The sequence below is a fragment of the Drosophila miranda genome, assembly GCF_003369915.1.
Source record: "Drosophila miranda strain MSH22 chromosome Y unlocalized genomic scaffold, D.miranda_PacBio2.1 Contig_Y1_pilon, whole genome shotgun sequence".
Lineage (NCBI taxonomy): Eukaryota > Metazoa > Arthropoda > Insecta > Diptera > Drosophilidae > Drosophila > Drosophila miranda.
Genome location: NW_022881603.1, coordinates 15,348,396 through 15,363,242, shown reverse-complemented (window position 1 = coordinate 15,363,242; position 14,847 = coordinate 15,348,396). Strand labels below are relative to the sequence as shown.

The 14,847-nt window shown below is 46.0% G+C and overlaps 1 protein-coding gene across 2 annotated transcripts in view; it reads right to left on the bottom strand.

Moving 5' to 3' along the window:
• Positions 1-543: 543 nt before the first annotated feature.
• LOC108160841 (calbindin-32) overlaps positions 544-14,847 on the bottom strand; it is a 62,122-nt gene continuing 47,818 nt past the window's right edge. The window contains exons 9-11 of one of the 2 annotated variants that reach the window (XM_033396270.1): positions 1,296-1,352; positions 1,160-1,231; positions 544-1,096 (exon numbers count right to left, since the gene is read on the bottom strand). In XM_033396270.1, the coding sequence (XP_033252161.1) occupies positions 950-1,096; positions 1,160-1,231; positions 1,296-1,352 (276 nt within the window). In that variant the 3' untranslated portion in view covers positions 544-949. The remainder of the gene's footprint in view (positions 1,097-1,159; positions 1,232-1,295; positions 1,353-14,847) is intronic. The other variant, XM_017295096.2, reaches the window with a different exon arrangement.

Here is a 14,847-nt window from a genome sequence, read left to right as displayed (position 1 = left end):
ATGCGTTCCAACTGTGACTGATGTTGCAATAGCCAGAACAGAACGATCCAGGCTCGTGCACGATGGTGTCGTGTCAGTTGGTGTTGGAACAAGCCTCGGGCGGTTCCAAGTGCCTCTTGATTGATTGATTGATTGATGTTTGTGGTGGAGAACTCTACCAAAGAATGAGTGCAGGCTACTTTCGTTTTACATTTACACGGAATACAATCAGATCGTGGCTTGGCAAAATGTACGATTAGCACACCAAAAAGTATAGTTCTGTGTTGCATAAATATATCCACAATCCACAATTATTAACAACAATTATCTACTAGTTCTAGCCACACACATTTATATATTTATATGTAAATACAATCTCAAATAAATCACGACTGATTCTGTTGTGTTCTTAAGTTTAGCTACATTTATTTTAAGTTACCGTTTTGTAATTAAACAAAATAAAATATATATGTGTATATATCTATATATAGGCAAATACATTTAGAAAATATACGTAAATATATAATATAATATAATATAAAATCGATGTACTGTACTGAATTTGGTTTAATTCTTTTGTTTTACTTTAAAATAAGTGTCTCGATTCAGAGTTGCTTGGATAAATTTTCGGCTTGAAGTAAATATATCTTTGGTATTTCAGTTTCGGGAGGAAATACATACATATATACTCTCAATAGCTTAACATACGATAAACATTTATTTAAGCTTGAAACATTTATGTTATATATAGTTTTACCAATAGTTTTTGTTTTTTTGTTTGTTTGCTTTTTGTTTTGGGTAGCATCTCCATTTCATTTGCTGTGGAGATCCTCCATCTTTACCAAAATCGTTTATCTTCTGCTAATTTTTCAGCAGGTTTAAAGTAATCAATTGCCTCGTGGCCTTCGGTGCCTAGATTTTGGGGCTTACCAAAAATGGGTGACAAATATGGAATCGGCTAAAAATCCCTTTACTCCTCGTCGTCGGGCGATATTTTGGCCAGTGTCAGGAGGATCATGGTCAGCTCTTTGCGGGAGATCTTGCCGTGCTTGTCATGGCCCACGCCCCGCATGATGGTCTCCCCAAAGGCGGCCAGATCCTGGGCATCGTAGTCGTCCTGTATTTCACAATAGCGAAACGTTGATAAGACCAGCCTACGATGGCCCTGACTGAAACTTACCTTCTTGACCAGCTCCAAAAGATCCTTGAGGAAGCCCTTGAGCTCCTCATTTTCAATGGTGCCGCTGTTGTCCTGCAAGATTTTTAGTTGATTGACGTTTCTGTTGACTTCTTGACAGATTTCAACGTTTACTTACGCGATCGTAGAGCGAGAACACCTTCTCTATATCGTCTTTGGTCAGCTTTGTGGCACCCTGCGATGAGGGAAAGATGGGAGCAAACTTTTAATGCGTTTCCTTAAATATCATTGGATATAAACATTTCGAACAGACAGTAGTGGCTTATCCACAGCTATAAAAACTAGGTTTAGCATACTTTCCAGATAGATTTTTGTCGAAAATTCACTTCAGTACAGAATATTCACAAATAAAATGCTCTTTTTCTCCATACTTTCCTCTGCAAGTGTGCTAAAACTTTAGCTGTGGAACTTTCTTTACAGTGGGAGTAACATCCAACAGTTAGAGGATTCACCAAAGCACACCTTTCAGATCCCACAAACAAGATGGGTCCGCGATAATCATGCAATGATGGAATCGGAGAGGATGTGCTTGATTTTACGACATCATATATCGGCTCTATATGATTTGTGTGCGATTTTGTGCGATTTCCGAAATGATTTGTTATATACAAAGCTGTCGAATGCATGCATGTCATGCAACATGTGGGTTTGGGTGGGCTAACAAACTATCTCGCTCTTCCCAAATCTTCCTCGGGAAAATATCCCCTAAGGATACCAGCATGTGGCATGTAAGGGGCAAGACAAAAATACATACATATTCCATGTTTACAGACATTTGTTATTACATTTGTATTATGCTAATGCTGAAAGCCTTCGAATAATTAAGCTAAATGAAACATTCTGCCAATTGTGTGCTTATGCCTTTGACAGTTCCTAATTAACACGAATTATTCCAAAGGTGCTGGCCATTTTTCCCGTACATTAGTCTCCGTCGAGGCTGGGCTCCGTTCCCTTCCCCCCCGCCCGAGAGCACAAGAATTTATCGATTGCATTTGTGCTCGAATTACTTTTCTTTTCTTTTCACTCATACTCCCACTACCACTACCACATCCATGCGAGTGTACTATACCTTAAACACACACTCAGGCACACACAGACATGCAATTTGTTTTTTTTTCGGTGGTTATGTAATGAAATGCAGCCCTCGCGGCGCCCAAGCTCAAAGTTAGTGGAGAGGCCAGCTGGGCGCGGTACGGCGCCTCAAGAGCTGCCCCAAAAGTTACGAGGTGGAGCTCAAGGTGTTGTTACTTCTGTTATCCTTGGGATACCCCCCTTCCGTTGGAGCCGCGAAAACGCATTTGGCGCATTCCTTGTGCAGCATTAAGGGGATTACGAACCCATTAAGAGGCTGTGCCCTTTTCTTGTCACCCCTTTCTTAAGCTGCGCTTAAGGCTTCAAAAATATGTTCATCCCGGCATTAAAAAAGTTTAGCGCGTTCCACTTGCTCAAATTCATTTTTTCGGTAGCCGTGTTCTTGGAATTGAATGCCACACACGCTGTTGTTGTTGTTGCCCCGCTCTTTTGCCAAATTGCTCATACTTAAGGCGACAGCGCCTGCGGCTGCGGCTGTGGCTGCCATTATCCATATGGCAGTGCCTCAAAGTTCTTTCTCTCACTCAATGACTAAATTATGCAAAAGGTTATGTTCTCGCTTCCGGTGATAGGAGGTGGTAGCGCGGCAATGTGTAATTTGCGGACCCCACATTAGGTTAAGTCTAAAGCTGTTCACGTACCATCCCAGCCTCCGAATATGTGTGCATGTGCTAAGTGTGCCATTGGGTGGACAAATACAAAAGCCATCAAAAGTCTAATTAGTAGCCCATAGCTATCATTCTCGGTTAGGCCTCAGTGCACAGAAAAGGGAAAATTACCCTCCTAATGATAATCTGCAGTAAGCTCTTATTAATTGCAAGCTCTCGTACGCTCTCTCTGGCTCTCTGCCAACAAACGTAAAGTTCTGATGTGTACTCGAATGTGTAATCTATAGAAACACATTTCAAAGGCAAAAAGTTTTTTTTTGTTGATGGCGTTCTCCATATTTTGTTCTATAGCTATAGTCAATTTTCACTGATATCTATCTAGATATAAAAAAACTAATAACCGTGGCTGCAAATCAGCTGCAGTTTCGTTTAAGCAGTGCTTTTGCGGAGAGCTAAGCTTGAGGACTTCTCAGAGAGTTGCATAGACAGAGAGCGTGAGAGAGAGAGCTTTTTTCCCACCTGTGCTCTCTGGTTTTAGGTCCAGCTGTTGCTTAGCTTTATTTGCACGTGTTTATAAGTGCCTTAGGTATTTTTCTCCCACCGCCAGGCCACAAAACTTCCATAGCAAAATCACATTCGCATTCCCATTCAACCAGAAAATACAAAGGGAAATTATCAAAGGAATAACATTTCATGCTGCGTCCATGCATTCCAAACCCACACGAATCTTAAAAAATGCAAAGCAGCTTTGGTCAGTAAAGTTGCTGTTTTTATTGGCTTGGGAAATATACTAGCTAGGTACACAACACAATCATACTACGATACCAGGAAAACAAAAGAAAATTCAATATAAATATATACTTTGGCTTTCGCAAAGTAAGTGTTCAACAAAAACTCTTGAACGATACAAACAGAAACGAGGTGGAACGTTGTGAGTTGCTGCGGACACCGCAACTCTACAGTTATACCCGATTCTAAGTCAGTATGGCTCTCTCCGGCAGACGCCGCTAATATTGAACGACACGACAAAGAGTGCGTGCGAGAGAGACAGAAAATCAGTCTGAGCGTGACGTCGGAGGCTGCGTAGCCACTGCAAATTGATTTGTTCCTTTTGGCTACAAAAATGATCCGATCTGATCCAGATTCAGCAATATGATAGATATGGTCATTATCTATGATTCTGCGTTTTTAGGGAAGGGGGTGGGGCGAAATTCTGAGATATACGTTTTATAGTGAGATCTAACAGAAGTGCGGATACCAAATTTGGTTACTCTAGCCTTAATAGTCTCTGAGATTTGTGGATGCCCCAGATTTTCGTCCTTTGCGGGGGCAGAAGGGGGTGTGGCGAAATTTGGACACGAAACGGTCAAGGTCCGATATCACAGGAGTGTGGATACCAAATTTGGTTGCTCTGGCTCTTATAGGTTCTGAGATCCTTGAACTCATATTTTGCAATTGGCAAAGCCGACCATGAAACCTGTGTGTTAGAGAGAGACAAAGCGAGAAAGAATGAAATTGTTTTCTTGATTCTGGCTATAATAATTATACGATCTGGTTCAGATTTTACACTCTAGAACATATAGTCATCCTCTACGATTCTGCGTTTTTGGTTTTATCGTATCTTTAAAAATGTGGATGCCACAGATTTTCGTCCTTTGTGGAGGCGGAAGTGGGCGGGGCGAAGTTTTGAAATATTTTTGTAGCAGTGACATATTGCAGAAGTCTGGATCCAGACTCCGTCCGGACGGACGGACAGACGGACAGACAGACAGGGCTCAATCGACTCGGCTATTGATGCTGATCAAGAATATATATACTTTATGGGGTCGGAAACGATTCCTTCTGGACGTTACACACATCCACTTTTACCACAATTCTAATATACCCCAATACTCATTTTGAGTATCGGGTATAATTATCTGATCTGGTCCAGATTCAGCAATCTGATAGATATGGTCGTTATCTATGATTCTGCGTTTTTAGTTTTCTCGAATGTGCAATATTGTGGATGCAACAGATTTTCGTTCTTTGGAAGGGCGGAAGGGGGTGTGGCGAAATTTGGACACAAAACGGTCAAGGTCCGATATCACAGGAGTGTGGATACCAAATTTGGTTGCTCTGGCTCTTATAGGTTCTGAGATCCTTGAACTCATATTTTGCAATTGACAAAACCGACCATGAAACCTGTGTGTTAGAGAGAGACAGAGCGAGAAAGAATGAAATTGTTTTCTTGATTCTGGCTACAATAATTATACGATCTGGTTCAGATTTTGCACTTGTTCGGGCCAGCCGCTGAAGAATAACCGTAACTTTAACATTATTATTGTATGAGCAGAGAGAGCCGCCTATGTTGTAAAACGTTGACGTTCTGCAGAGCTGCTGCGCTCTCCCGCTGAAGGGCCTCTCTGCCGCCGCCACTTCGGCAACTACTTCGATCTGCTGCCGCCACTTCGGAAATCACTTTGATCTAACGCCGTCGTCTATAGTTTAGTTCTATGCTAACCCCTCTGCGCATTGGTTGCATATCGATCTCGCATAAGGTTTATCTGGCAATAGCAAGCAATCGGCTTCCGCTAAGCCACCAAGATTAAATACGAATTATAAAGTTTAAGCCGAAATCTCTTTTCATTTTTGAAACACATAGGTGCCAAAAAAGCTTGGCATCTCAAACATTGGTGACCCCGACGTGATATAAAACCATTGCTTAATCGCGTTCCGTTAAAACACTTATTATTTATACAATATTTTGTTGTTGGGTAGTTTAACTACCAACAAATACATTTGGGTGAACGTTGAAAAACAGTTTAAAGTGCAAATTCAGTGAGAGTGCGGCTGGAATATTTATAGACAAATTCCGGTACTTTAAGCGTCGAATCTCTCATTCTCTGCGCAGCTGCAGCCGCGGTTCTTGACTTTTCGTGTCTTGCATTCTCGCTCTCGCGTCTATACATCGTCGCTTAAGCGGTATTTCATTTTCCGTTGTTGTGTCGAATTGCACAACGGTTAACATGGACAACGATCCGAATACAGGCGCGGGCGGAAATATTGTGGTGGCTGATTCCAGACTGAGTCTGTATAAGCGTAAAAGTCAGTCATTATATGATCGATTGCACAGGCTTGGCGAATCCTTCGCGGGGAATAAAATCGATAAGCTGACCGCCGCGGAAGTCGAGGTGCGCCTTGATATGTTGGCAGAAATTCGAGAGGAATTTAATAAGGCCCATAATGAGTTGGAGGCTCTCGATCAAAACGAGATTGGGAGTGAGCTGCGCGAAATCTTCGATACTCTTTTCATAACGTTGAAAGCTGAGTTGCTGGCTGCTGTTGAAGTAAGCCAGTCACACGCCGCTGCCCATTCTACGACTCTGCCAAGCCATTCCGGACATAGTACCATCATCATGGCTCACCAGCAGCGACTTCCTGAGCTGAAGGTGACTAAATTTTCTGGTGGATACGTCGAGTTCTCGGATTTTATGGCAATGTTCAAATCGGTGATTGAAGCGGATGCGGATCTCAGTGACATCGAGAAATTCCAGCACCTTCGCTCTTGCCTCGCTGATGCGGCTTTGGATTCGGTTCGATCGTTAGAGCTCTCCAGTGCCAATTATCGTGCGGCTCTGGATATACTTAATAAACGCTTTAATAACAAAAGACTTGTTTTCCAGGCACACATCAAGAAGATTCTTGGGCTAAAGAGGGTAGACTCGCCTTCTGCTAAAAGGCTTCGGGAGTTTTCGGATGCAGTCAATTTACACATGCGAGCGTTGCAGACATTGGGAACTGCTGAGGAGATTTCAGGATTCATGGTCATCAACAAGCTGCTGCAGAAGTTGGATTCGAAGACGCAAACCAAATGGGAGGAGCACACATCGTCGGATGCTATACCTACCGCAGAGGAATTCTTCGAATTCTTGCAGCAACGCTGCCACAAAATGGAGCGGTTGGAATATGCTACAGCGACACACGCTAGTAGCGATCAGGTGGGAAAAAACCATTCCTATACGCAGGTTAAGAAAACGTTTGTAGCTTCCAACTCTTCCGCCGACCCGTCTGTATGCGTCTTTTGCCACTCAGCGGGCCATGGAATATACTCGTGCAAGATATTCGGAAATCTCTCACCGTTGCTGCGCCACAAAGAAGTGAAGAAGCTTTCCCTATGCTTTAATTGCCTAAAGCCGGGGCACCGGACCCGCGCAGGCATTATTGGAAAATGTCGAGTATGCGGCGGTAGGCATCATAGTTTATTGCACTTCGATAGTATACAGCCCACAACACAAGGCTGCCCAGGTATTACTCCTCCCGATCTGGCCGTTCAACCGGACACTCTGTCCGTTGCTCAAAATTCTGCTAGCAGCTCGGCTCTACCTTCGTCTACCTCTCTTGCTTCTCAAGGTCTTCACTCTGATGTCGTGCTTCTGGCTACAGCCGTGGTTCTCGTAAAGAATCGGTCTGGCGTTTTAGTTCCTTGTCGTGCCATCTTAGATTTAGGATCGCAGCTGCATCTCGTCACATCCAGGTTCGCCCAGCAGCTTCAGCTTAGGAGAACTCAATCGTCTGCACTTGTGTACAGACGATACCAGCGTTTCTACTAAGGGATCCACCATAAGCATTTGTATGCATTCTCGCACCTCTGCTTACACAACTACACTTACTGCTCTCATCGCCCCCACGATTACCGATTCTCAACCAAGTATGACAGTAAATGTATCCGATTGGCGTATTCCATCTAACATTCAGCTCGCTGATCCTGCATTTTTCAATCCTCAACGGGTTGATCTTCTCATTGGTGCGAGCGTTTTTATACCCGATACTCAAAATGAGTATTGGGGGCTATTAGATTTGTGGTAAAAGTGGATGTGTGTAACGTCCAGAAGGAATCGTTTCCGACCCCATAAAGTATATATATTCTTAATCAGCATCAATAGCCGAGTCGATTGAGCCCTGTCTGTCTGTCCGTCTGTCCGTCCGTCCGTCCGTCCGTCCGTCCGTCCCCTTCAGCGCCTAGTGCTCAAAGACTATAAGAGCTAGAGCAACGATGTTTTGGATCCAGACTTCTGTGATATGTCACTGCTACAAAAATATTTCAAAACTTCGCCCCGCCCACTTCCGCCCCCACAAAGGACGAAAATCTGTGGCATCCACATTTTTAAAAATACGATAAAACCAAAAACGCAGAATCGGTGAGGATGACCATATCTTCTACAGTGCAAAATCTGAACCAGATCGTATGATGATTATAGCCAGAATCAAGAAAACAATTTCATTCTTTCTCGCTCTGTCTCTCTCTAACACACAGGTTTCATGGTCGGTTTTGTCAATTGCAAAATATGAGTTCAAGGATCTCAGAACCTATAAGAGCCAGAGCAACCAAATTTGGTATCCACACTCCTGTGATATCGGACCTTGACCGTTTCGTGTCCAAATTTCGCCACACCCCCTTCCGCCCCCGCAAAGGACGAAAATCTGGGGCATCCACAAATCTCAGAGACTATTAAGGCTAGAGTAACCAAATTTGGTATCCGCACTTCTGTTAGATCTCACTATAAAACGTATATCTCAGAATTTCGCCCCACCCCCTACCGCCCCCACAAAAGACGAAAATCTGTTGCATCCACAATATTGCACATTCGAGAAAACTAAAAACGCAGAATCATAGATAATGACCATATCTATCAGATTGCTGAATCTGGATCAGATCGGATCATTTTTGTAGCCAAAAGCAAGAAATCAATTTTCAGTAGCTACGCAGCGCCCGACGTCACGCTCAGACTGATTTTCTGTCTCTCTCGCACGCACTCTTTGTCGTGTGGTTCAATATTAGCGGCGTCTGCCGCAGGAGAGCCGTACTGACTTAGTATCGGGTATAACTGTAGAGTTGCGGTGTCCGCAGCAACTCACAACGTTCCACCTCGTTTATGATCTCCTCTGCGTAGGGCAAATCAAACTCACCGATGGACTGCCTCTTCTGCAGAAGACCTGGCTTGGGTGGATCGTATCTGGCGGTGGACAGAAGGTATCAAGCTCGGCGCTTTTGGCTACGCACAATTGTCCAGATTCGATAGCTGAGATGGAAGCAAGGTTGGATAAAACTCTTCGTATGTTTTGGGAAGTCGAGAATTGTGTGGAGGCTGGGTTGAATACCAAAGAAGAAGACGATTGTGAAGCACATTTCGTAAGCCACCTTTTACGGTTGCCATCCGGGGAGTATGCAGTTCGTCTGCCGCTAAATAACAATACTGATCGTTTAGGAGAATCTTATGCTCAGGCTTATCGACGGTTCATCAGTCTGGAGCGAAAACTGGAGCGTAATCCTACACTCAAGGAGCGGTATTCCGCCCTTATGAGGGAGTACATTGATTTGCATCATATGCACCAAGTCAACCCTGATTCCCGTAGTCTCTGCAAATATTTCTTGCCTCATCACTGTGTCCTAAAGGAGGACAGTACGACGACAAAACTCCGTGTCGTTTTCGATGGATCCGCAGCTACATCAACTGGATATTCTCTAAAAGATGTGATGATGACAGGCCCTGTTATTCAGCCTGCATTGTTTAACATATTGATTCGCTTTCGAACATATCCAGTCGCTCTCACTGGGGACATTTGTAAAATGTACCGCTGCGTACGAGTGTCTCCACCCGACAATTTGTATCAGTGCATCCTATGGCGAGATTCCATCGGTCTACACATTAGACACCGTCACATACGGGACGAGGGCTGCATCATTTTTAGCGGTCCGCGCAATGCACCAGCTGGCCATCGACGAGGGTGAGTCCTACCCTCTTGGCTCAGCTGCTCTGCGGCAGGAGTTTTACGTGGATGACCTTATTTCGGGCGGTAATTCGGTCGCACAGGTCATGGACAAGATGCACCAAACATCAGCTTTACTGTCCCGTGGTAATTTTAGACTTAGGAAATGGTGCTCCAGTCACCAGGAAGTACTTGAGGGAACCCCTGAAGATGACATAGAGAAGTTCCTAAAGTTTAATGATGGAAGCGACATTGCCAAAACTCTCGGCTTAGCGTGGGACCCTGCTTCGGATCAGCTGCTTTTTGCCTTGTCCGCACTGGACACAAACTCAAAGCCATCAAAGCGGTCGGTTTTATCTACGATTGCGCGGTTCTACGACCCTCTTGGATTGATAAATCCAGGCATTGTCAGGTGCAAAATCTTCCTTCAGCAGCTTTGGAGAGAAAATTTGGATTGGGATGAAAGCCTACCCTCAGCGTTGCATTCAACTTGGATGGACTTGAGAAATAGTTTGGCAAGCATTTCTCGGATCTCATTTCCTCGCTTGGTTCTTCGTTCTAGTGTGGCTACAGAAGTTCACGGATTCTGTGATGCCAGCTTAGAAGCATATGGCGCTTGCGTGTATGTGTCCAGGGAAGCCCAGTCTTTGAGCCACGTTTTGTGCTTAAAGTCGCGAGTGGCGCCGCTAAAGACTATATCGATTCCTAAGCTGGAATTAAGTGGAGCCCATTTGCTTGCGAAAATCATGCAGAATGTAAAGGACATGGGAATCTTTACAGGTCGGTTCTATTGCTGGTAAAACGCCAAGTCCAAGTCAAATTTGGTCGGACAATGCGACAAACTTCGTTGGGGCCAAAAACGAGTTTCTGGAGCTAAAGAAGCTTTGTCTGAGCGAACCGCATATGAAGGAGGTCCACGAATCCTGCTTGGCTGACTCGATCGACTGGCGTTTCATCCCACCTCGCTCTCCGCATTTTGGCGGGTTGTGGGAAGCGGCCGTGAAGACCGCAAAATATCACCTGTACCGCTCAGTTGGACCATCTGTGCTTAGCTTCGACGAGCTGCGCACTCTGATCTGTCAGATCACTGCAATTGTTAACTCTCGCCCTTTGCTCTCGCTTTCAGAAAATCCTGATGATTTAGACGTTTTGACTCCTGCTCATCTGCTTTTAGGCGGCCCCCATGACCAAATCCTCGAGCCTGACCTAACGAAGCTGAACTACAATCGTCTGGATGGCTGGCAGCGGGTCACCCAACTACAGCAAATATTTTGGAGCCGTTGGCGCGAAGAGTATCTCACTCTTTTGCAAGAGCGCGCGAAGTGGCGTACCCCCGCGCAAAACATCTGCAAGAACGACCTCGTTCTGGTGAAGGACGAAAATCTTCCTCCAATGCGTTGGCCACTGGCTAGAGTGGTCGATGTCGTTTTGGGCAAGGACGGAGTGTGTCGCGTCGCTGACCTGAAGACATCCTCAGGAAACATCAGGAGGGCCGTCACTCGGCTATGTTTGCTGCCCCTTAAGGAATCTGTTGAGAGACTAGCTCCCAACGGGGGGGAGTATGTTCGGGCCAGCCGCTGAAGAATAACCGTAACTTTAACATTATTATTGTATGAGCAGAGAGAGCCGCCTATGTTGTAAAACGTTGACGTTCTGCAGAGCTGCTGCGCTCTCCCGCTAAAGGGGCTCTCTGCCGCCGCCACTTCGGCAACTACTTTGATCTGCTGCCGCCACTTCGGCAATCACTTTGATCTAACGCCGTCGTCTATAGTTTAGTTCTATGCTAACCCCTCTGCGCATTGGTTGCATATCGATCTCGCATAAGGTTTATCTGGCAATAGCAAGCAATCGGCTTCCGCTAAGCCACCAAGATTAAATACGAATTAAAAAGTTTAACCCGAAATCTCTTTTCATTTTTGAAACACATAGGTGCCAAAAAAGCTTGGCATCTCAAACAGCACTCTAGAAGATATAGTCATCCTCTACGATTCTGCGTTTTTGGTTTTATCGTATCTTTAAAAATGTGGATGCCACAGATTTTCGTCCTTTGTTGGGGCGGAAGTGGGCAGGGCGAAGTTTTGAAATCTTTTTGTAGCAGTGACATATCACAGAAGTCTGGATACAAAACATCGTTGCTCTAGCTCTTATAGTCTTTGAGCACTAGGCGCTGAAGGGGACGGACAGACGGACAGACGGACGGACGGACAGACGGACAGACAGACATGGCTCAATCGACTCGGCTATTGATGCTGATCAAGAATATATATACTTTATGGGGTCGGAAACGATTCCTTCTGGACGTTACACACATCCACTTTTACCACAAATCTAATATACCCCAATACTCATTTTGAGTATCGGGTATTAAAACAAAAATAAGGGAGCAGGAGGGACAGTAAAATAAACTTTTGCGTCAAAGTTCGAGCCTGAATGGGAGCGAGAGACTTCTCCCTTAAACAATGTTGCCCCGACAGCGACGAAAGGTTATGAAGTTGGCCTGGACTTCTAATGGACTGACAATTGGCCAAGTTAGCACGGTTAACGAGTCTTTGGTCTGGCCCTTACTTAGTGCCAGATGAATGGAATGTAATTTTCTGATTGTGCCCCACAGCATCTGCACGACCTTGCCATGTGCCATGTGGCATGTGATACGTTTGTGTGAGTGTGTATCCTTGGACCGTCCCAGAGATGCATATATGATATATCCATGCAGGCATGTTGGATACGGAATGCAATAAAAGAACGTCATATGCAGTAGAATCAGATATTTTTGTTTGTTTTCAGCTTTCGCCCGAGTATTGTCCTTGTCCTTGGCTAAAAATAAACATAAATGCAAATGTAAATGTAAATATGCTGAGGGTAAGCCAAGACAACAAAGATCTACAACAATTCCAGAAAAAAAAACAAAAGCTACAAAGGTGCTTGTAAAGGTTAGGTTAGGTTAAGGCGGTAGCCGGGAGGGCGGGGGATAAGAGCCTCCCGCCCCCAAGCTCACTTGGACCTATAAAAGGTCCGTTGTGTTGCCGCATGGGCATGTGCCCCTTCGCGTTGCCCGAACCGTGAGAGCATACTTCTGCAGGTTAAGGGCAGTCCCATCCGGTGGCTTGGATGTATTTGGACAAGGTCCCTGGTTTGATTACGGACAGGTCCGAAATGTCCGTGAGGAAAGCGGCCCCGAGAATACGAAGACGACGATTTCCAAGGGCTGGGCAGTGGCAGAAGAAGTGGGGGACCGATTCCTCCTCCTCCTCGTCGCGACAACTCCTGCAGAAGTCGTTATGAGGGATTGACAGTCTAGAGGCGTGAGTGCCGATCTGCCAGTGTCCCGTAATGGCTCTAGTAACTGCAGAGCACTGTGCTCTGCTGAGTTTATACAGTTCTGCTGAGCGCTTCTTCGATCGATATGGCCATATCAATCTTGAGACTTTACAGGAAACGGTTTGCTGCCATCTCCTATTGGCATTTTGCTCGAACAATTCGTGCGTTAGGAGCCTGCAGGTAGCCAAGGGCATCGCTACTTGCTCCCTCTCCGGTAGGAGAGGAATCGTAGTACCCTGCCTGGCTAGCTCGTCGGCGGCGTCATTCCCCTCGATGTCCCTGTGGCCGGGGACCCATATAAGGAAGAGATCTACCTGCTCTGCGATCTCGTGCAGAGACCTGCGGCAGTCATTTACAGTCGCTGAGTTCGACGATATTGAGCCTAGAGCTTTGATAGCTGCTTGGCTGTCCGAGAAGACGCACACTAAGTGCGTATCTAGAAGTAATTTGGAGACAATCGAAATGGCCTCCTTGATGGCTTCAACCTCCGCTTGGAACACACTACAGTGATCCGGGAGCCTGAAGCAATGACTGATGTTCAGCTCGCTGCAGTAGACTCCGCCTCCCACGCGGCCGTCTAGCTTTGAGCCATCAGTGTAGAAGTGGACCGCATTTGCAGGTCCTGGTTCGCCCATCTCCCAGTCCTCCCTAGATGGGATTGATACCTGGAAGGGCGTCGAGAGGTGATCACTGGGGATACAGTAATCTGTCCTCTCTGGTAATTGCGGGAGTCTCATCAGGATTCCCGAGTGCCCAACCGCGGATGCTTTCCACAGTCTGGCTTCTCTCATTCTGAGGGCGGAAAGTGTTGCCACCTTCTTTCCCATGAGATCCACAGGGAGGAGGTCCAGCACAGTATCCAGGGCTTCCCCTGGAGTAGTGCGTAGCCCGCCAGTTATGCATAGCTCTGCCATGCGTTGAACTCTGCTGAGTTTATTGAGGCATGTCCTTCTGTCCAAGGCTGGCCACCATACCACCACTCCATAGAGCATGATTGGTCGTATGATGGCGGTGTAGAGCCACCGAACTATATAGGGGGTCATTCCCCATTTTAGTCCGATGGCTTTCCTGCAGGTATAGAGGGCCACTGTGGCCTTCTTTACTCTATCCTCTATGCTCAATTTCCAATCGAGCTTTCTATCGAGGATTAGGCCAAGATACTTGGCGTTGTTGCTGAAGACTAGCGTTTCCCCACATAGTCTTGGGGGAATCAGTACCGGAACTTTGTACTTCCTAGTGAAAAGCACCAGTTCCGTTTTAGACGGGTTGACGCCTAACCCGCATTTGTCTGCCCATTTCGACATTTTCGTGAGAGTACTTGTCATGCACTCACACAATGTCTGCGGAAATTTTCCGGAGAATGCTATGGCAACATCGTCCGCGTACGCCACCACACGGCAGCCACCCCCCTCTATCTCCCGCAGCAGTGTGTTCACTGCCACGTTCCATAGGAGGGGCGAGAGGACTCCGCCCTGCGGTGTGCCTCTGCTGACAAATCTGGTACACGTTGACGTCCCCAGTGATGCCTCAACCGTCCTGCATTGTAGCATCTGATCGATCAGGCTCACCGTCCTGGAGTCAACGCCCAGATCCGTCAGTGCGCCCGTGATGGCGGTCGGAAGGATGTTGTTAAAGGCGCCTTCTATGTCGAGGAAGGCTACTAGGGTGTACTCCTTAAAGTTAAGGGACGCTTCGATGATCGATGTGATCGAGTGTAGGGCCGTTTCGGTGGATCTTCCCTTCCGATAGGCATGCTGGGAGTCTGAGATCAGACTGGACGGAATGCACGCCGTTAGATGCAGCCCCAGGAGCCGCTCCATCGCCTTTAGAAGAAAAGACGATAGACTTATGGGTCTGAAATCTTTTGGGGCAGTGTGCGAGGGCTTGCCTGCCTTGGGTATG